The 22,872-nt window shown below is 36.7% G+C and overlaps 2 protein-coding genes across 3 annotated transcripts in view; one reads left to right on the top strand and one right to left on the bottom strand.

Annotated features, from left to right (window-relative positions):
- Positions 1-22,872, bottom strand: part of SEMA5A (semaphorin 5A) — an 844,194-nt gene that overhangs the window by 163,657 nt on the left and 657,665 nt on the right. The gene's annotated exons all lie outside the window — the stretch shown is intronic.
- Positions 1-22,872, top strand: part of ADCY2 (adenylate cyclase 2) — a 217,372-nt gene that overhangs the window by 177,334 nt on the left and 17,166 nt on the right. For both annotated transcript variants that reach the window (XM_062610850.1, XM_062610849.1), the window contains 5 exons: positions 1,134-1,271; positions 8,321-8,440; positions 12,699-12,883; positions 14,400-14,484; positions 20,903-21,061. In XM_062610850.1, the coding sequence (XP_062466834.1) occupies positions 1,134-1,271; positions 8,321-8,440; positions 12,699-12,883; positions 14,400-14,484; positions 20,903-21,061 (687 nt within the window). The remainder of the gene's footprint in view (positions 1-1,133; positions 1,272-8,320; positions 8,441-12,698; positions 12,884-14,399; positions 14,485-20,902; positions 21,062-22,872) is intronic.

Below are 22,872 nucleotides of genomic sequence, written 5' to 3'. Positions count from 1 at the left end.
GGTATAAATTAAAATGGTAGGTTTTAGTGCTTGAGTTCTCATTGCAGAGAATTCCTGTGCTTGTTTCTGATTTCTGTGTCTGAGATGAAAACAATATGTAAAATGATTTCTGGTAATATTAAGTAAATAAAGAAAACATTGATAAAAAGCAAATACTTTTGTGGGATTGTTGCTTTCCTTAAATTTTCACTGTGTTTTTTTTTTACAGAGCTTTCAGTAAAGCTAAATTTGACATTTGGAAAGGGCACAAGATTCTTCTAGGCAAGCTTATCTCCTCACTGCTAAATTTTGGCAAATTAATATTTATTGGATGTGCCACAAATTGTTGTTTATTCTGTGTGAGCATCTTGTGCCTCTAGGCACTATGCATATATGAGCAGAGGCTTTGCAGCATGTTCTTGGAAGCAGGTTAAATGAGTCAGTTTTTCATTGTTCATTTTTGCCACTACATAACAAAAATTTTCTATTCAGTAAATACTCTTTGTGTTAAATTGTAAGTCCAATTGTATGGAATGCTTATTTGTTTTCTAGACAGTTTTAGGGAAGGTTGATTTTCTTTGCTGAGTTACCATTCACTTAAAATAAATTATCAAAGAAGTCTCCAAAAAAATGAAAGAAAAACTCAGAAACCCCACTATTTTGTAGGCTGCCAGGAATGTACCTATATATGCAGGCTTTATCCAGCAGGAGGAAACCTTTGTCTCTGTCAAAAAATGCACAGTCATTACTTACATTTTGAAGTTTCCAGAAACTACTAAATATTCTCTTTCAATTGAGGCAGGGAAGGTCAGTTTGTTTGCTTGCTTTTTACTAGTATTAGGGGTAATTATATTGCTGACAACTCTGTATTTGCTATTATTAGCAATATGTAATGAATGTTTAATAAGGTACTTGCAAATTATAATTATTTAACATAATTTATATTATGGCAGATATGTTAATGAAATTTGCATTTAGTTGCATGTATAATCATGATCTGTAACTCAGGAGAATATAATAGTTGAATACTTCCGTACAGTGTTTCAAGATTAATTGCCTTCAACCTTAAGCCTTCTTAATTCTATCCTTGTTTATAGTAATCAAAAATACTAAAGCTATTTTTGTTTTCTCTTTGTTAAACTCTTTGCACTTAGCAATGTAGCAAGAAAGCATCAGCTTCATTGTTATGGATTCTGAAATCATCTGGAATAATTGCAAACCGTCCTTGGCCTCGAATCACTCTCACACTGACAACCACTGCTATAATATTAACTATGGCTGTATTCAACATGGTAAGGGGAAAAGGGGTATTTTTTTTTCTGTTTGTTTTGTCTTGTTCTGTTCAGTATTTGTTTAGATATCAAATTTATGGCCCGTGGATATGCCAGGAACCTATATGATAATGATTGCCAAGGACAAAACTGTAAAGCAGAGCAACAGAAAGCATATTGTATAATGGGGACCTCTGCCAACATGATGCTCAGCAGGAGCTCAGATCCTGGCTAAGTTTATTAAAGGAAAATATAATTTATAAGAAATTAAAGGTAGTTAAATCCCAGGTTTGAATTGTTCAAATTCCTTGCTCATTTATGCATTGTTTAGAAACAGAGTATTGCTCAAAAAATGACTCTGTGAAAGACTGTGTGAAACTAAGCTGTATCCAGATTTGTAATTCTCTGCTAATCACAAAATGATCATGATTTATGTGTGATTGAATTTCATGTGCTTCTCTTTTTTTTAAAAAAAAAAAAGGAAAACAAAATCAGTTACATCAAAACTTCAAAAGTACCAAACTATGGATTTGTTAAGACTGTCCTCTAGTTTGAGCATTTCAACCTATTCTTATTCTTTTCTCTCCTAATATGCAAAATCTGTGTAATTTTATTCTTTTTGTAACTACAGCAAATGCAGAGTAGCTCTGTCATTAATCTGCCTAAATCTTGAATCATAATGTCCTCGTTTATTCTGAAGGATGTGTTGGCTAATAGCATGAGCAGTATGTGTGATCAGAAAACTTCTTTTGCTTTGCCTTGCTGGCTGAGCCTGATTCTGTTTGCAAACCTCTGAAAGCTGAGTGTTCTAGCTCAGTCCTGTATCTGCAAAATGGGAACTGTAATATTTATTTAGGTAATGTTTCCACTCCAACATTAATGCATAGATATTAGTCACATTTTAAATGAGTGAGATTTGCACTTCAGCACTTCCTTTCAGTTGATGGTACTTTTGTTACTTGAGGATCACAAAGGACTTAAAGATCGGTAATACCTACATTGTTTAATTTGTTTTCCCACAACATTTCAGGGGAACCTTACTCAGTCATTGTTACACTAAGTACTAGGCTTGTCAGAATGATGTAATGATGTGATGAACACTTGAAATTTCTGGTGAACTTTCTCTTGATTTAGTCTATTAAATGATCCTAATTTTGTTTTTATTGTTTTTCTTCAGAAAAGTAGGTAGTTTCCCTCTTTCTCCTGCTTTTGTGGGTTTGTTGTTTGTTTTTTTTTTTAGGGAGAGGAGATAGATTCCAAAACAATTCCATGTTCAAAATTTACAATTCAGCTAACTGAACTTGATGTTTAAGGTTAGCAGATGAAAAACTCAAAGAAATTTTGGCTGGAAATGACAAGCCCACTTTTCATCAGTGAAGACAGTGAGCAATGGAAACAATTATTCTGAAAAGCTGTTGATTTTCCATCATTTCTTGTCCTCAGCTGAAGACTATATGCCTTTATGAATGATAATCTTTAGCCAAGCAAAAATTATTTGCCATATTACGGGAAAAAAAACAGAGATGGAGGAGCTTGTGAAATGAAGATTACATTAGTTTTTCTCTTATTTTGAACTCTATAAATATGTAAGAAGAAATGAAATAACCTACTTGGGTTTAAAGCATACTTTGAGTTAGAATTCATGCAACTATATAGTTATTTATTAAGTTAAAAAGTGTAAAAGAAGATATGGTCAGCAACTGTTTTTTTCTTAAAGTTCTACTGTTGTGTACAGCTCACTTCAAATTTGGCCTTCAGCTAGTAAAAGACATTCTAGCAAAAAAACAGTTGTTTAGTATATCATTTTTAGGAACAGATTTTAATTTTATTGGTTCACATCCATTTTTATTTGGACTAAATGTTACAGGAAAACCTAATAGGCTGTATTTTAGTCTTTGTGCCTTATCAGTAGTGACTGCAGCATTACAAATAATCATGTTCCATGATATTCATGAGATGATAATTTTAAGTACAATTCCCACCTTGAAACTAAACCTTAATAGTTTGACTAGCAAAATTACTTTAAACGTGATTGTGAAATTTGCATTTCCTTAATATTAATAGCAAATTGTGGGAGAGACTCTGAAGTATCATTATTATATCTCCAAGCAACATGTACTTAGTAGCAGAGTCCATTAACTGCATTTATTTCCGTGAACTCTTTCAGTAGACAAAGGCGAAATGTAGCCATTAAGATTTAATGGAGATAAAAAGCCTCTAACTCTCCCACACCTAATATATCATAATTAAGATCAAAATGTCAAATAAAACTCAGCCTTTATGGTCAAGGGACATTAGAAAAGACGAGGGGTGCAATTTTATTTCAAATTAGCTGTTTCAGCAGACATCTAAATCTAGTCTTCACATTTGAGAGGTATGTAGTCATCATCAGTGGAAGGAAGTCAAAAAACGGGTAATGTAACATAAGTATTGAATACTTCTTAGCTGAAGGAAGAGGGTGACTAATGTTGCTTCCATTGAGAATTAGATCTGGTGATATATAGAGAGTAGGGCAACAATCAGCGGCTGAGGTATAATGTTTTTGTGAAACTGGCCTGTATTAAACTAAATATGAGAAAGTATACTGCAGGGAACAATCCAGACATCTCAGAGAGGTGGTAGGACTGCATGACTGCAAAGGGTTGATTCTTGGAAGCTAAATGAATGACTGTATCCAGTACATCAAATGATTGTACCTCACCATCCTCCGGGATTCATGTAATCTTGAGGAACATGGAATGATAAAAGAAACCTGGAACAACTCTTTGTTTCAGTGACTTCTGCATCAAATGCATGAATGGTTCTTGGCACAGTGACAGGATCTCAGGGCTATACTGTCCCAGGAAGGTCCCCAAACAGGATCATAGAATCATAGAATAGCCAGGGACAGGACATCTACCACCTCTCTGGGCAAACTCTTCTAGTGTTTCACTGGGGAAGGAATGATACCAGAATTTGGGATTCTGCATATTTTTCCTGGGCCATTCATGTGGGGATCTGGGAATAAATTCCTGATGCAGCTGCCTGCCTAACTTGCAGGAAGGAAGGAATTCACATCACTGCTTCATAAGAAGTAGTGATACTCATTTTGGGAAGAAAATTCTCATAAGTTACATGGATATTTGGAGAATTGGTAAAAGAATTAAAAACAGAGAGGAGTCCTGTGTGTTTGCCTTAGAGATTTAGCAAAAGAGCAGTGCTGAACAAAAGTGTTGGTGCTTCTTTTTGTGTGTGTTGAGGAAAATGTAAATCCTGTATTTCAACTTGTGATACCAGACTTGCATGCTTCTGCCATACGTAAAAGTGTACTGAACATACACTCTATGTTCTGCTGAACAAGAGTAGGGTACAAACATAAAGAACTTAGTTTAAAACATATATATATGTGTTTTATATATATATATAAAAACCGTAGAGCATTGTGTCTTGAGAAGATTGCATAGCTCTTCTGGAACATCAGAAAATTAATTGAAAGTATAGTTGCATGTTCATATGAGGCAAGGAAAAGGGTTCAAAGTACCTCAGTGAGAAAGTTGGCTTTGTTTTTAGTAAGATAAGGGTGACCTTATAGCTCTGTACAACTACCTGAACAGAGGATGGAGCAAGGAGGTGGCTGTTCTCCCAAATAACAAGTGACAGGACAAGAGGTAACGGCCTCAAGCTGCACTGGGGGAGGTTTAGGCTTGTTATTAGCAACAATTTCTTCACTGAAAAGGTGGTCAGGTTTTGGAACAGGCTGCCCAGGGAAGTGGTGCAATCACCATCCCTGGAAGCGCACAGAAAGTGTGAAGATCAGGCCCTTAGTAACATTGTTTAGTAGTGGACTTGTTAGTGCTTGGATAGAGGTTGGACTTGTTGATCTTAAAGGTCTTTTCCAACCTAGTTGATTCTACCATTCTGATGATGATGTTGATGATCCAGTGTATTAGTCTTTTGCAGTTTTGTGGTCAGATAGCAAGGGAGATACACTGACCATGCTGTGGGGGGAGAATCTGTCACCTCATGGCTCCTATTGAAAGAAGTAGCAGCACAGGAGTATTTTCAACACGTGAGGCAAAATCTCACAACTGAAGATTGCAGATGATACAAACACAAGAAAAGAAAAAGCTGTTGGAATACATGAAGTTAAAAGGAGAATTTAATGGTAGTGTGCTCAGCTGTTCCCTGGCAAACATTGGTATTCATAAAAAATATTGCTTTCATTTGAGTCATTTGAGTAGGTGTGACTGCTTAGTAGGACTGAGCTGTCTATTAAAAAAATACTATGTTGAAGAACAATATATATCTCCAAAGCGTGATAGCAGATGTAGGTAACTGATGAGAGACAAGAAAGGCAAGTACAAACACATCATTCAGAAATAACTGTTGTTTGGCTTACGGGAGATGACAACATTTCCATATCCTTTTTTTTTTTTTTTCCCCTTTCTGCATTTATTTATGTGTTCACAGTTACACCACATTTCATATAGCATTCTGTGTATGCAGGTAATGTTTATAGGACACAAATACCCTGTACAAAGCTCAAAACCAAAACTAAAATGCTTTAATATAAATTAAGAGATGTAAATAGACATGCACATATACATGTTTATATAGTATAAGTGTGTTTGAGTTCTTTATTGTATTTAATCTTTTGCTATGTGGACATGTGTGGGATGGGATTCTGAAACAAAATATAGTTATTTCATGTTTGAAAAAAAAAGGAAATGCACTATTGGTGGGATGTGGGAAATCTTTTTTCCCACCATTTGCAAATGGCACCTATTAAGATGTGAATGTTGGGGGCAGGAAAGGGGATTAAATACTTAAAGCTGTCTGGAGGACCTTTGCTCAGGATTGTTCCTGTTAAAGAGGAAGACCAACACCAGCTGGATTAAACAGTAACCAAGAAGGATTTCTGAAGTAAGGAAGGAAATAGTGTGAGAAGTAGTGTAAAAGAAGCACAAAAATTTGTAACAGGAAGCAGAGACCTAAGAGTGAAAACAGCTGATTGACAAAAGCTGGTTTGACACTACCATTAGTATAGGTTACTGATTGCAGGTTAATTATGTGTAGTTTCACATAAACAGAGAATCGTGTCAGTGAAGGAAAACAACCTGAACGTGCAACTGTACAAACAAAGGTGAGTGCCAATTCAGTCTTGGTAGCAGGTGGTGTACCGATCACCTTCTCAAGTCCACAACTGATCCTGCTTCTGTTGAAGTAGTGTTACGGGGATAACAATTTCAAACTCTTCACAGCAGCACCACAAAACATATCACTGACCATGAGTGGTGGCTTGGGAGGTTGGATAGTCTATAAAAAAGAAAAAAAAAAACCAAACCAAAACTCACTGTATATGTAGTAAAGTGCTGTGACATGTTGCCAAGGGGGACCAGGGAGTCTCCATCCTTGGAGGTTTTCAAGACTTGGCTATACAGAGCTGTGGCTGACCAGATCTAGTGTTAAGTTGTAAATTGATAAATCTTTTTGATCCACATTTGATTACTCTGAGTGAAACTGTGCAGTTTTCTCTGGGGCAGTAGATAAAGACAGGGATAGGGCATTTAGATCTGCAGAGAACAACAGGTGAGAAGGAGGCAACCCTTGGAGCTCTGCAATGGTCAGCCTGGAATGGATTTCTGTATGAGAGAGACTGTGAAATTTTCTAATGAAATTAAGGTAATGGGCAACGTCTGTGAGGAAAGCTTGGGATTTTGGAAAGGAAGCACCTGAGGAGCTGAGTAAAAGAACGTGGATGAAATTTAGTTGTATGGAGTGCAAGGTTATGGTTGGTCTGAGAGATCAGTGACAAGAAATTCTGATACAAGTTGGAAGCCCATCAGGTGGAGATGCAGTGAATTCAGGGTTTTCATTAATTCTGTGGATTTGATGGCAACTCAGCTAGATCACAATAACTATCCATGTGACTGCTCTTAAGGTAAGTATAAATCCCGTTTACCTAAGTGGTTCCCAATGAAGGAAAGCTACCTCATGTTCGCTGAGCATGACTTTAGTGGCTGGGATTGTGCCAATGTGTAACAGCTGGTATAACCTCATGATCTGTCTGAGCCCCACTTGCATGGGTAAGCTATTGAGGTTTTGTAGCTGTGAGCAAGGGAGCTGTCATTCTAGGACAGTATGAAAACACTTCTGTGAAATCAGTATTAATGCTATTGCATGACTCACTGATAAAATCTGGGAAGCGTGTTTGCAGTTTTGGTCACCAAGAAGGTTGAATTAAAAGAGACTACTAGAATGATTAGGGGAATGAAGAGCTTGTTTTCTAGGAAGACACTAGAAAAACATAGTTTGCTGAGCATAATGAAGGCTGTGATAGCATTAAATATTAAGAATAATATTAGTGAGAAAAAGGAGATATCTAAAAGTTAAAGAATGAGATTCACACAAGAAGAAAAACATGAGAACTATCCATGAATATTGGTTAAATGTAGAAACTATTTAAGAGTCAAAGGAGTGTAATTAATGTAGTCACAGAAATCTAACTCACTAAGAAAGCATTGGATCAATACATTTAAGAGGTGCTCTATGATGATGGTTTCGTGTGACATCAGCTGGCTGAATTTGATGACCCAGGAGATACTGGTTTCACTCTCCTGTTTCAATAACTTTAGTACCAATACTATTGATATTGTTATTATGTTATTACACCTGTGTAAATCAACTTCAATAAAGACTTCTTATTTTTCTTTAATTTTCTATTTTCTATTCTTTAATTCTTCCTGTGTTTAAACAGGAGGTTGAGTTGATGTAAATCCAGGAATTATTCATATTGAATTTACTTAATCATTGTCTGTCTTTGTGTGAGTTTATGAAATATGAAAGTAATGTAACAAAGAGCCTTTCGTCTTTTATTAAAATGGAAAGTAGAGGCTAATAAGCATGGTTTTGTCTGAAGATGCAGGAACAAGTAATCAAGTGATGTCATTTTCCCTTTGCTATTTCAATTTGCAGTGAAATACCAAAGTTAAATGATTACTGGCAAGGCTTTCAGTGCTTCGCCATTTGTCTTCTCTACTTTGACCTTAAACAGCTGACAAGCTAATGGATTGTATGTTGTTTTTCTCTAGTTTTTCCTGGATAATGCTGTAAAAGCTTTTCCCTCAGTTCTTAATTCGTCAAATGCAAGTTTTCCTAATTTGAGTAATCAGACACGGTGGTGTATACAAAACAACTGTTTTTTCCTACCGGTAAGTCCACTTTTACATTTCTTTCTTTATTTACAACAATTGCACTAAATTGACTGTTGCTGGATCTGCTTGAAGTTAAACACCCACCACTTTTTAAGTCTGTAGCAAAAGCTTGGTTTTTTTTTTTCAGTCACATCTAACTGGATTTGAAGTAAGTAGGAAGTGAAAGGAGGTTAGTACTTCTGAAAATAGAGGGTTTAATGAGCGTCAGGTTAAAAAGCAGAAAATAGCACGATAACTAGGAAGCCTAGCTCACCCATGCCAACAAATGGGTGTTACAAGGTAACAGGAGAATACACAGCAACTGCCAGGCAGACTGTGCACTGAAAGCCATGTCGGTCCACAAATGTGTTTCATAACGACTAGTGGTAGACCTGAAAATATTCAGATTTTATCATTGTCCTGGCAGTAAATGTGAAATCTATGATCATCACACTTCCGTCATTGCATGTTTGATTAAGAGGCTGGGTGAGAAGGGGAGAAATACAACACTCGTACCACTGAATAGGCTGTTTAAAAGAACTGAACTGATTTGAAAACATATTAGTGTGAACAAAAGCAGAGTAGCACACGCAAGAAGAGGAGCAAGGACATTGCTGGAAAAAAATGTGATCTGTATTCTAGAGAACAGTGATTCTTAAAGGGATTACAAAAGACCCGCAGTTAAACATAATAGGCTGTATATTGTGCCAAAACAGGTCAACAGTCTTTGGATGAATAAGTAGGAGGCAGCAAGAGGAGAAGGGAGATTATTTTCCCTCTATGCAGGATTGATGAAACCAGTACTAGAATGGTGTGTGCTGATTTCCACACAATGTGTTTTGCATAAAACAGCTACTCACTGTATCAAGCTGAACAATCCTTAGGCACACACAAAAACAAAATGTTAGTTATATATAGACCCATCCTGGGGAAAAAAAAAAAACAAACAAAACCAAACCAGTTACAGTAACTGCAGCACTTACTTAGAGATTTTCAGCACCTCCCTGGTAAAGCTACAGCACAGCATGACTTTGATTCTTATTTTCAAATTTAGCTAACTAAATGTCACCAAGTATGGAAAAGTGCCTGCGTCTTCTTTTGACTTAACTGGCACAAAAAATCTGTTAAAATGTCACTTCTGATAATAATAAATGAAAAAGTTGTGTTGGGTAGAGTTTTTAAAAACTTTTTCCCCAACCTATTTTTATTAAGTATCTCTCAAATACGCATAATTTTCACCTTGCACAACTGCACAACTTCTAGCTTGAAAAAGCTGTGAATTTGAGTTACTACTTTTGATCTTAAATGAAAAAAAAAAAACAAACAAAACTCCAGAATTCTTCTCTTTACCAAATGAGATACTGAATACTTAAGCTGCAAAGTTTGTCTCCTTATATTAAAAAATCAATCTTTTGAATCTGTGTGTTAGCTTTTAAGCTTTATTCATATAGATAAACTTCCTGTGATTTATGATAAAGGACCTGACAGATCTATAGACTATGTTATCTAAAATGAATGAACAAGAGATTTTTTACTTACTTCAGCCCCAACAGAATTTAGTTCATGTTGAAGCGAATTGACTCTCCCCACTCACCCAGCCCCCAGAATAACTTTTCTGAGTTGTATTGTTTGTTTTCTTGTTCTTTTTCAAGATGCATCAAAGGTTACGCAGTAAGTTAGGTCTTTGCTTGCGTTGAATTTTGTTTGGTTTTGCTATGATGCTTCTGTTGTTTCCGTATAATAGAAGTTAGGCCTGGGAGATTTCAAGTCATGCATGTCTGTTCCTGTGATAAACTACAGTCTGGTATTAGTGCTGCCACCTCCACATGTTAAATAAATAAAGTCCTAATCCTGACTTCTAAAAGATGCAGTTTTAGAATACACTTTATTTGGCTAGGGATTTCCAAAATTACTTCGTTCTCAAGTTTTTCTTCGTAGACATATTGAGCAGAATCCCTTTTTACTTTAGTAAAGATCTTTATAACCACAGAACTGTAGGTCTTACATTTTTCAGAGAAGAGCTCAAATGGGCTGGGCTTGATCCTAAGTGTGTAGTGTGCTGTGCAAGGCACAGGGCCTGTGATCCAGGTAAGAAAGGCGCTCAAATTCTGTAAGGTATTGGTTAAAATACCATTTATTGGAGCTAGCACAAAGAGAAAAAAGGGGGTAGATGGAGTTACATCCCTTCAGATATTAGGAACCCTGAATTGTGCAGCACCAGACAGTTCTGCAGTCAGGAATAGCGTGAGGTACAGATTCCATCTGTGGAGATGTTACCCAATACTTTTGTCTTTTGAGCTCTTACAGGATTTTTTTAAAAATAAACATTTCTATTTGTCATTTCTGCTGTCAGACAAAAAGCATCCATGAGAACTTGCTGCACTAGATAAAGGGGAAGCCACAGAGGTGGCATAACTGCTGCTACCAAGTGGGAGCTGCCTGCAAGCTCCTTGGTTGCTTGAGTTGGCCGAGCTGGCTGAGATTATCCTGCAGCTGAGGGATACGCAGCGTACAGCACAGGTGGTCAGCTTCACTGCTGTGTGGGTTGCTAACACTTCAGTGTGCAATGATATTCCCATCAGGGTCACTGCAAAGGATAGGTATCACTGCAACTCTGCCTTGGAGAAAGCCTCAATGCCTGTGTAGTCAGAGCACATTTCTTTCTTCAGTAGAAAGTTGTACAGAGGTGTAGGATGACCATAGATCTTCACTAAGAAACAAGCCCAGTATACCTGCACACAAAAGAGGTAATTTTTTTCCCAGCTGGGCATTAATTCCTCTGTAGGAATGTTCATGCTCATTTGATGAACAGAGAGCAGAATGCTTGGCCCCTGAGACAGGCTGCCATTTGTTTGACAGGCTGCAATCTTTGACAAAGACCAGAGTTCTCATGATATGCATAGGTCAATAATTCCACTAGTCCTGATTTTCTGTATGGTTATTTTGACTGTTCCTTCACCAAATCATTGTTTTCCAGTGTCTTCCCTGCTTTGTAACTGCATGCACGCTTTTAAGATTCTAGCTAGAATGCCAGTTACCTTTATTCCCCTACAGTATGTGACTTCCTGTGGAATGCAGGCATCAGAGAAGTTTTATTTTTGGTGATTCTGAGCAGTAGCTAATTCTGTTTTTTATTTCAAGCTGATCTGCAAGCAAATTGCAGTAACGGCAGAGACTGAGATGGCAGATCAATTCTGTCTGATGGGTGCTGTGAAAATTATTCTTCTTAGTGTTCCTCCAACATTTAGTATACAGTGATTCAAGTTCTGTCAAGAAGTGCTGCCATCAACAAGTCAACAGTAGTCTGAAATAGCATATCTAGAAATAGAATGCTTTGTAGCTCCAGAAAATATGACTTCCTTACAAGGTGCAGGACTGTAATTTTCAGGAAGCATCTTTGGCAAAGGCCCTGTATGTTAAAGTCTAAGATAACAATCCTCATGAGAATGTATAATTCCTGGTTTAACATTAATATTGATGCCCTAATAAATTTCCAGAAAGTATGTAGAGAAAGTATTTTTCCAGGAATTTAATTTCAACCATGCATATTTTTATTGATATATATGACATAGGAAAGAAAAGGCCTTTTTTTAGCAACTTAATGTGTTCTTATGTAGTCATAACTCAAGAGGATTGATTGGACAGATTTTTTTATATTTGTATTATGCATACACCATGTTATTAATTTTTTTATTTTTCATGCCAGCTGTATTTCTGCAGTTTGTAAAATTTGTGTATCTATGAGGTTCATAAAAACTATTGCATCAGTTTATAAATATAGCAAATATAGGCAATGAAATTGTTGTTTTCAGATATTTAGACATTTCACGTTGAACCTTATGGTAGTGATACATACAGGGTACTTACTGAACTCAAACATGAGTTAAAACCGTACAGTGGCACAGGAATAAATCTTTTGTCAGTCTGCTGGCAGTGGACTCTTAAGTTAGACTTCAACACCAGGAGTGGTGTTCCATGAATAGGCTCTCCTCACTACTGCAGAAGAGTAAGCAAAAAAATGACAAAGGGTGAAAATTAGGAGTATAATCTGGATTCTGTTGAGTTTTGGGTGAATTGAGGCCTAGTAAGAAAAATTATCTATTTTATTAAATAGCAACATCTGGTTATTGTTGACTGTCTGTAAACCATAATGTCCCAGGTTGTAAAGGATTTCATTTTTAAGTGGTCAGTCAATAATACTAGCATTTTATTATGTATGATGTTCTACTCAGGAATAAAATTCTAAATATTTTTCCGTTTGATTTTTCTTTGTCAGTATTTTATATACAGCTGCATATTAGGGCTCATTTCCTGTTCTGTTTTCCTGAGGATTAATTATGAGTTAAAAATGGTGATAATGTTGATTGCATTGGTGGGCTACAATGTTATCCTTCTGCACACTCATGGGCCCATGCTGGATGACTACAGCAAATTTATGTATGCAATGGCACCTCTTAGAAGGTAGGTGGATAACTCTAGTCCTTCTGAAATTAACTGAAATTAAATACTACCTATGGCATTTCTCAGTCATGGAACAGATTTTTTTCTGTGTGTTTAGCTATATAATCTACAAGTCATAATTCAAAAACATTGTCACGCTGCAGTTAATATATGATTTAATGTCACACCTTAGAGCATCAGAATAAAATAAACAAGTCTGGGCACATGCTATAGGAAATAGACTATGGTTTACTTTGCATTTTTTTAATAAAGGACATTAGGAAGACGTTATCATGAAGGTAGTTAAGGCCTAAGGCTGAATATAATTAACACTGTTAAGACATTTGCTGCAAGCCAAATAAAATCAACTTCCTCAAACTAGCACATTGTCTTAAAGCTCTACAAATTCAGTCTTAGCTACTGAAAACAATAATAAACCAACAGTTTGGAATTTTTTTGCTGTGCTCATGAATTTGTGTGTTAATTTTTCTGTGAGACTGATGAAATCTTTGTTAGAGGTGATGATATGTAAAACCAAAATTATGACTCAATTCTAAGTACTGCTGTATAAAGTAATTTTTGGACACCTGTAATTTCTACCTCACTTTCAATCAAAGAGGAGATTCTCCTTTATGCAGGCTGAGAGTGCAGTGCATGTACCACAACAGAAAAACTGAATGCTCAGAATAGAGTTTCAGTATCCTTCTTCCTGTGCTGTAAGCTTCTTGAGATCTTTAGGACACAAAGACAACCATGGAAAAGGATCTGAGTTTTTGAAAAGTGTGTGTTCTTTGCACTTAAATCTAAAGATTAAATGAACAAACCCAGGTCCTTTTTTTTTTCATTGCATTAGAGGAACAGATATCTGTGTGATGGAATGGAGAACAATGGAACAGGTTAGATTGAGCATGTGCTTCTGGCAGCCCTGATTTTGCCAGTCAAGATGTGTGTCTGTTGGTATATTCCTTCCTAAATCTCTCACCAAGGTTCTTCTTTCAGTGGCATCTGTAGGAGAGTGCTAGGGAAAATTGTTCTCCATCACTTGTAGTGTCTTTTCCCAAAGCAGAGCTATTAATAAACTCTGTACAAGAACTAGTTTGTGCCTCCTGTAATTCTGAGGTGAAAAGACATCTTGGAACTTAGGTGCTTTATTTTCTGTTTCTTGACATTCATTAGATACAATCAAGCTCTCCATTATGGAAGTAGTGTTACTACATAAAATAAAAAAAATCTCTTTTTAATCTGCCTGTATAGAATAAGCACCAAATACTCTTCATTTGTAAGCAAACAAGGACATAATTTTTACTAAATCCTTATCGGATTTCAAACTGTAGGCACATTTGCACAAAATGCAGAAGAGTAATTATACCTACATAATGGAATTAATCATATTTCATCAAATAATAAACCATATCATGTTTAAATTGTCTTAGTTTACATACCAGAAAGTAGTGTAAATTGTGGTCTTATTCTTGTACTGAAGTAATTTTGTTTAAACTTTTGAGCAGCTTGCTTTACTTATGTTTATATTTTGTAGGCCAGGAATACTGAAAGACCTGAAGACAATGGGCTCAATTTCTTTGTTTATATTCTTCATCACATTACTGGTTTTGGGCAGACAGGTAAGATGCACACTTCTCTGTTTGCATCAGTGGACACAATGACAGCATTCACATACAGCCTGCTACCTTCTCAAGCGTGCTATAAATTTTCTGACACCTGTATTCTGTTCTGCCCCACCCCCTTGCAAAGAAGTGTCACAGCATCTAAAAAGCTATTTTTTTTATTACCTTCCAATATGCCCTTAAAACTCACCAATAACTGTCATTGAGCCTGTAAACATTATGCTGATAGTGTGCTGTGACTATTGCTTGTCATGTTGACCAATATTGTCTCATGGCTTCCTAGTGTGATCCCATCTGTCTGCATCCATCTGCTGTCTCCCTAGTTGCTTAATTACAAGCTATTTTCTTCACAGTTATTACAATTTGATGAAGACACAGAAACAATGTAGCATGCAAACAGAAGTGTACCACATACTGAGGCCATAGTTGCACTGAAACTATGACCCAACAGGAAGCTACTCTTTTTGTTAACCAGTTGTGCTTTTTCAGTGCCAGTGTGATGTCAATGGCCTTACTTTCTATGAAGCTGAGGACAGGTGCAAGGGCAATTCCTTATATAAATCCTCTGGTCTCTCCATGATCCATGGTTAAAACTGCAACTCCAGCCCATTGCGCCAGGAATGATGCAGTGCACATGAGAGGGCTCTGGGATGGAAGAAGCAATCCATGTGGGATCTCCTGAACACCCTGTACCCCCATAGCCCTGGGAAGGATCTTATCCCAGACTGTCTTTAAATCACTCATTTACATTACAATTCCTTTAAATATAATGACTGTCATTTAAATTGACAGGCAAGCTTTGCAGATTACTAGACAAAAAATTCTCAGCTGGCAGCTTCTCCAGTAGAAGATCCAAAGATTTGCTGTAGTGGGGAGCATCCTTCTTGAGTTAGAAATAACATTCTTCATCTGTCTTGCTGCCAGCACAGTATGAGTTTGCTAATTTGATGATGGTCGCATAGTGGGGCTGGAGCACAACTACTTCCACTTGAAAAGCAGGATAAATGCTTCATTGCACCAGTTGACAATCTGTAGTCTCTGGGTGCTACACTGAGGAAAAAAGGAGAGTGTTTATTTGTTGGTTCAGTCACATCAACAAGAAAGTTTTCTTTGCATACAACAGTGTGCAGGTGTTGTTCCCTGTCACACCAACTACAAAATGATTCTGTAATGGAAAAAGTCTTTGTTTTCAGAGCTATAGGTTCAGGACCCTTGTCATGATACCATTTGTTTGCAGCTCTTCAGTCTTTTGCCTTTGATTTTTCTGCTAATTTATTCTTCCTTAAGGAAGGCAAAAAAAACTCTGTGTTTTCAAACACTCCCAAGCAAAGTCTAAATGATAACTAGAAAACTTTGTGAACTAATTTTAATACTTACTTGGCATAAGACTGGCCATTTTAAGTTACCGCTAGTGATACTGACTGATAGCAAATGCTTTGGAAAAGAATAGGGGAGGAAGTGAATCTGTGTAGAGTGACCCCTCCAGGAACATATGCTTTCCACTTTCTGCCAGTTGACATTTTTGTGGCAATTTTTAATAACTATTGGCTGCTCTGCTTTCTGTTACACTGTTTGATCCATTTTTAATCTTTTTTAATCTTCTGGGTCTTCCCAGCACTTTCTCATGATGAATTTCACAACTTGATAAAATGTCCTGTGAAATTGTCTTGTTCTTAAACTTTCTGCTTGCTACTTTCATTGAGTGGCACTTGCAGAACACTGTCAAGGCATCTTGGCAGTGTAGGCAAAGTAAAGTTCTTCCTTACCCTTCTTCCACAGAGAAGTAATACAAGTAATTTCTCTCTTTGCTATTGAATTTTTCTGATTTGCAGGTAATACTGTGTCTCTTCTTTTAATATCTGATTATTTTAACAATGCCAGAGATAATAGCTGCTTATGAAAATGGTGGTCTTTCCATTTCCCGCAAGCTGGCATTGGTGCTCCTCTGTCCCCAGAGGGGATAACCAGAAAGATCATCTAAACCAAAGAATGCTTTCCCTACAAGCCTTGCTTTGTGAACCTGCCACCACTGGTCAGAGAGATGCCTGTCCTTATACAAAAGCAGGAGGGTGAATGTGTGTCTCTGATTGAATGGGAATGAAAAGCCAGAGAGATAGTATGTCATTACATGTTATATAAGCCAATTTAATTGTCAGGTTCAATTAATACTTTTATCTGCAGAACTAGCATCTTTACTGAAAGAAGTAGGCCTTCCCTCAGCTACTCATTCTTAACTGTTCTAGCGCCTCAATTGTACTGGCACAGCTGCCTGTGGAACTGTAGAGTGGCTCAAAATAGGGTAAAAATCTGCCTTAAAAGTTAAGTGGAAAAATGGTTGGGTTGCTGACAGATCTATTTCCAGATCTGGTTTTACGGTGTGGCTGCAGCAATGCTTGTGACAAAAGAATGAGCACAGAATGGGAGTGAGCAGCCAGATGTGAGGCTGAAAGTAGAACTGCTCTTTTTTTTTATGGTCATGCCAACACTGATCCCTGACACTGAGATCAAGTGATGCATTTCATTCTGCATGCATGCCATTACAGTTATTTGAAGATAATATGGCAGCAGGCAGACAATATGTTAAGAATAGCAGCTCTTGCACCCTGCTCAGGCATTGCCCAGGAGAATGCAGATTGGTATGGGCTAGACTCTGTAAGGTGTATGCTCACATGTAAACTCTATTGAGTATTAAATCTCTCTTATGGCCCAATTTGCATAACCAGTATCACTGTGGCCTGTGAATTCCTTTCTTATCAGTACCTAAAATAACAAATAGCCCATTACTCTGTAGGCTAGGTGAATATTTTTGTTTTTTTCCATGATGGATTGTATTGTGTTTGTCCACACTGAACTTCATTGGCTGTTTTACTGCCCAGATGTTTATAGCAACTTCCCTCAGCAATGAAAACTGTTTATTTGTAATCTCTGTTCTGCCTTTTACTAAGCTTTTATTCTGTGAGAGGTTCCTTCTCTTCTTAGATAACGTAGCCTTTTCAAGAGCCCTTATGAAAGAATGTAAGGAAAACTTATTTTCAACTTCACTCCTATTGCCCATTGACTTCTTCATAACAGATGAAGGCATGTTCACAGAAGAGATGTCAGCTCTCCCCCGTTGTATCAGCTTTAGCTGATATGTCTAAATAGCTATTTTTCTTAGCATATTTTTTTCAAAGTAACTTGCTCTATTTTTCCCAGGGTCAGCACAGTTCTTTTCCAAAGAGTTGCATTATATACTTACCATTTATCATTTCATTAATGTTGTGGCTGTTTTGAATGAGCTGGCTCTCCACAGCAAGTTTCAGACTAGCAGCTTCTCATTTTGGTTACTTTTGAGCTGATGACTTCTGGCTGATCGATTTATTATGGCATCTTCTGCTGATGCTCCATGTTAAGATACTTTCTTTGACTTGCTGTTAGCAAATAATGGCTGTGAGGTGGAATCTCCTTAGCTCCCTCACTTGAATGAAAACCTAGGCTTAATTTCTATGATCTTAGCTGCTTCAGTGCTGTCTTTGCTGCCCCTTTGCTGAATGCCATAGCATTCATCTTCCCGGACTGTAGACATCTATCTTTACTTTCTATGTGACATTCTTTCAGTGAGGAGAATTAGTTCATTTTCTTACTTAAGCAAATATTGAAAACAGACCCAGGTGAGTGTCCCACTAGAATTTAAAAATATAGATAAATCCATCTCTGTGCAATCAATGAGACATGAATCAGTTCCTGTTGCACTTAACTACTTTCGCCCAAGAAGTTACCACTGACTTGAACCTGTGGGTTTCCTTGCCCAGATGCATGGTAGTCTCTTGTCCTGGCAGAAGCCAATTAATCTGTGATGCCTGGAGGAATGCAGTGTCCTTCATGCCTCCTTGGGCGTTCCACTATGCTCACCTGCTGGGAAGTGGTGTCAAATAAAGCAGCATAAGGTGAGGAAGGAAAATTTTGTATCTCAAGGGTATTGTGCCTGCAGAGCCATTCCAAGATACTTTCATTCTGATATCTTGAAAAAGTCCTGGAGATAACATTTAAAATAGGAAACAACCTTGGTTTTCATATGACTGTAAGGCTACAAAGATTGAACAGGATCTTTGATGGGCTGTATACTGAATTGGATAAATCATGCAAACATTAAAAAAAAATAACACAACAAAAAAAAAAACAAAAAAAAACCTCAACAGAATTTGAAATAAGTTTTAATAAAGTAATGTGTGGTTTGTGGTTTTTTTTTTGTTTGTTTTAAAAGTCTGAATAGACATTCTGAAATATGATATGATTTTTTTTTAACTTCAAAACAAATTTTAGAATACATTCTGTTTGATTATTTCTGAATTCTCTTTGCCGTTTTTTTTGTGGCAGCCTACATTTCATTCAATAAAAATAAAAAGCAGAAAATAAAATTATCTGTTTAACTCTTAAAAAAAAGAAATATATCCTTTTGAAGACTTCAGCTTATCCAGTACCCTTTGTTTTCAATGCGAAGTTGGCACAATAGAAACCTAATTTCAGCAGGCATCCAGTTTACTTTTTTCAATTTATGGAAGTAATTTTGATATCCCAGGTTTTGACTGGATATTTTTTTTTCTGCTTGAATACAGGTGGTAGCAGTTGAATTTATCATCTGTGTGGGGAACTTCAATGTGTAAATGTGTAATATACATACAAATCTGACATTCTAAAAATGTGACTCCATGTATTTTGCATCGTGTAGTGAATTTGGGGAAAAAAAAACTGTTCATGACCTGCCTTCTTATAGGAGGGATAACTGCCATTTGGTATAGGAATGATGCCAGAGAACAACAAGAAAATCCTATTTCCAAGTTCCTGCAGAAGCCTGTTCTCAGGTTCACTGATCCTTCTTGTTTGTCTTTACACACATTTAATTCTTTGCCCACTCTTCATTTGGTTATAATCTGGAAATATCATTTAGTAACGTGTAATTACTTGAAAATATCCAGCTTATTTGCTTATTTGACCTCTCAAGGCCAGATTTCTGGGATGCATCATGATCCTTTTTAAGATGTGAAGTTTCATTTTACTTTCAGAAGAATGTTACCTTTGTGTCAGAAGAGCCAGAATATTTCTTTTCCAGTGCATTTGAGGTCTGCATTCTGTCCTTATTAGTATATGCATCAGCACAAAAGAATTTGTCAATAAGGATTTCATGGTATGGATGACCTTTTTTGTTTTCATAATTAAGTACCTAAATAGAACCCAGACTTTATTAACCAATTTAAAGGCAACCTGAGGGTACTGGTTTTTTGATCTTGCAAGTATTTGCAGATACATTTTTTGCTCCACCAATTTTTACCTTCATTGTTTTCTAAAAGCTTTCCAAACCATTTTGATACCATCTCATTTCAACTTTCTACACTGTCTTTGGCCGTGATCTCAACAAAACATGTATGAATCATTTTTATCTGTGACAGCCACTGTCCAACCAGGACTACTCTAATTTTTTATGTGAATGCTTACTGGCTGCTAATAATACTAGCTAGCATTTTCAGATTTTTCTATAATAAGACTGTCATCATAATCATGTTCCCCTGGTTAATAGCATAGTCTTCACTGAGGCTGCATGATAACATGAAACCATTGAACCATAGTGAAATAGCTCTTGATTTATATCAGCTCAAATGAGATAGTCAGGCCAGTGGAGGCTTTGCTGTAGTAATAATGCCATAGATTTTTTGATAAAACATTAACAATATTGCAAAGAAGTAGGGAGAGCTCCACAGAGATGCATTTTTCCTCTTTTTTCAACACAATTTTCATGAAACCAGATCTCCAAAAGTACTGATATTCCAAGAATGCTATAGGTTTCCATATAGTTCCAGTTATTTTCATTGCTGGGATATTTAAAAAAACAACCCAACAAACTCAACTAGGTTGGCCTAGTTGACTGGGCCATTTTTGATAACCTGATAATGATTTGATAAACTTAAGGCATGTTATAGTAGTAGGCTGTTTTTTCTTATAAGGCTGATTGCATGACATAAGTACAAGTTGGTAAAAGGGTGTTCCTCAATTGCCCATTATTGTGAGATTCTACACTTAGGAAACCATGTTAAGTTGCAAAACTGTAAATTGTTTATGTAACAGTGTTTGATTTATGGAATTAATTTCTACTAAAGCCTGAGAGTAAATAAATAAACCTTTCATTGGTTAAGGCACTTCATTAGTTTTTCCTGGGACTTTTTATGGGCCACTTTGTTGGGAGGGCCATGTAAGTTTGATGAAATGTATGTCACATATTGCGTGCTTGGGGTTTGATTTCTGTGGTGTCTGAAATTGTACTTGAGTGGCCAAATAACAGCCTTGTAGGGGTGATGTACTGTGCTTATTTTGTCTCTTAAACCTGTACTCCAGCAGGACAAGATGCCTATTGTTTCTTTACCTCTGTGTCCTCTTGTAACAGAATGAATATTACTGTAGGTTAGACTTCCTGTGGAAGAACAAGTTCAAAAAAGAGCGGGAGGAGATTGAAACCATGGAGAATTTAAATCGGGTGCTTCTGGAGAATGTGCTTCCAGCCCATGTAGCTGAACACTTCTTGGCAAGAAACCTGAAGAATGAGGTCAGCCATCTCTGTGTATCCTCTGCTCTGTAAGAAAGCAGCGTATGATGGAAATATCACTTAATGCTGATTTGAACAGTAGGTCCATACAGCGAGATTGTAGATTTAAAGTCACTTTCATTCTCCCTTGCCCACCTGAAAGGCTTGCTTTACAGTACTGAATGCACTTCACAAGTAAAAAAATATGAGATTATGTTAGATGGTAGTGCACTTTGCCTTTCAAAGGAAGGTAAGAAAAGGGTGAGGAGGAAGAACTGGATGGTTGAATTAACATAGATTTAAATTAAGTCATATGCATTCAGAATTTTTTTCCTTTGTGAATAAAGTGGACTTGAATCCAGGTTCTGAATTTTCTTCTGGTGACTGGAGATCTTGCTTACTGGAGTGAAAATTAACCTTTTCCCTTAAACTAAAGTGGCTATGTTAACTCTGGGAAGAGGTTCTGTACACTGAATTACCTGTTTATTTGCTGCTTGTGGGCCCAATCCAAGCAACAGAAAAGTCAACCACAAGTTCCCTGTTGACTTTGGTGGAAATAAGATCTGCTCCTAATATTGCTTTACAGTTTTAATAAAACAAAAAAGGTTAGAAAAAGAAAAGCATTTAGTAGTTCTAGAGATTGTAAAAACAATAGTTTGAATTACTTGTGCATACCAAACAGCTGCTCCAAGACTGACAAAAGAGGGGAGACGGCAGCTTTAGGGATTAATTTTCGATCTCTTGAGTCAATAAGGATAATGTCTTCCCTTTCACTGTGGTTTGCATTGAGCACTACTAATCAGTACTTTGTATCAGTATGTTAGTGCTACCTGCAAATATTCATTTGGTAGCTAATATCGAATAAAAACTGCTGTAGGGTTCCTTTGAATCCAGTGAAGACCTTGGCTGGAAGCCAAGCTGGCGCAGCTCCAGTTCTCAGTTCAGGCATTAAACACAGCAAACCATCAGGAGATTGCTTTCTCATTTATGTGCTATTCCATCTCAGCTCCCCAGCAGAGCAACACCATCTGCTCACCTTTGTATTGGCAACTGGATTTATATTGTCACCCCTCAAGATTCTTGGGTTGAAATAAGCTTTAGTAAATTTAGTGAAGAACAGGAATTGTAATGTGCCGAGCTCTCCAATCTATCATGTCAGCTGAAGTAAAAATGATTTGTCATTATTTTAGCGGCATCCATTTAAAAAAAAAAAAATTAAAATCTTGAGTTTTTTCTTATTTTGTTTCTCTTCGAACACAGTTTTCAAAGAGGGAAGAACTTTTCAAATCCCTGGAAATATTCAGGATAATAAGCATCTGACATGTCCTCAGATTTGTTTCAAAGTCAGCAAGAATGTGTTGACCCTTAAAGGACATTCTGTATGTGTGTATGTGTATATACCTAAGAATACATTAAGATAGATCAAGCCTTTGTTTTCTTTGTGTGGATATTTAGGTCAACAGACACTGAATTGAAATTTGTCCACATTTTCCTTAGTTGCAAACACTCGTGTTGATATGGTTTTACGTATATTCTTTTCTGTTTAAACCCAGTTTTGAGATGAAAATTAATCTAATGGATGAATAGTCTGTTTCAGAATACTACTTCTCTTCAAATTTTATGCATGCAGTTCAATGGAGAAAAGGGAAGACAAAGTGTGCTGCTGAAGAACAGGCAGCAATGATGAAAGGGGAAAATATGAGTGGATGAATGCTAACTGAGAGTAATGGGACTATACTTTTAGATGACCAACAAAGGTCTTTTCATAGCAGGATGCGCATTAACTAATGCTGATATGGGAAAAGTAAAGTTACTTCAGAGCAAACTGTAGT

This window comes from Pezoporus occidentalis, unplaced genomic scaffold (genome assembly GCF_034315485.1).
Source record: "Pezoporus occidentalis ecotype Australia unplaced genomic scaffold, CSIRO_AGI_Poc_V1 ctg15, whole genome shotgun sequence".
Classification (NCBI taxonomy): domain Eukaryota; kingdom Metazoa; phylum Chordata; class Aves; order Psittaciformes; family Psittacidae; genus Pezoporus; species Pezoporus occidentalis.
Note: the sequence above shows the minus strand (reverse complement) of the source record. Positions and strands in the feature narration are given on the sequence as shown.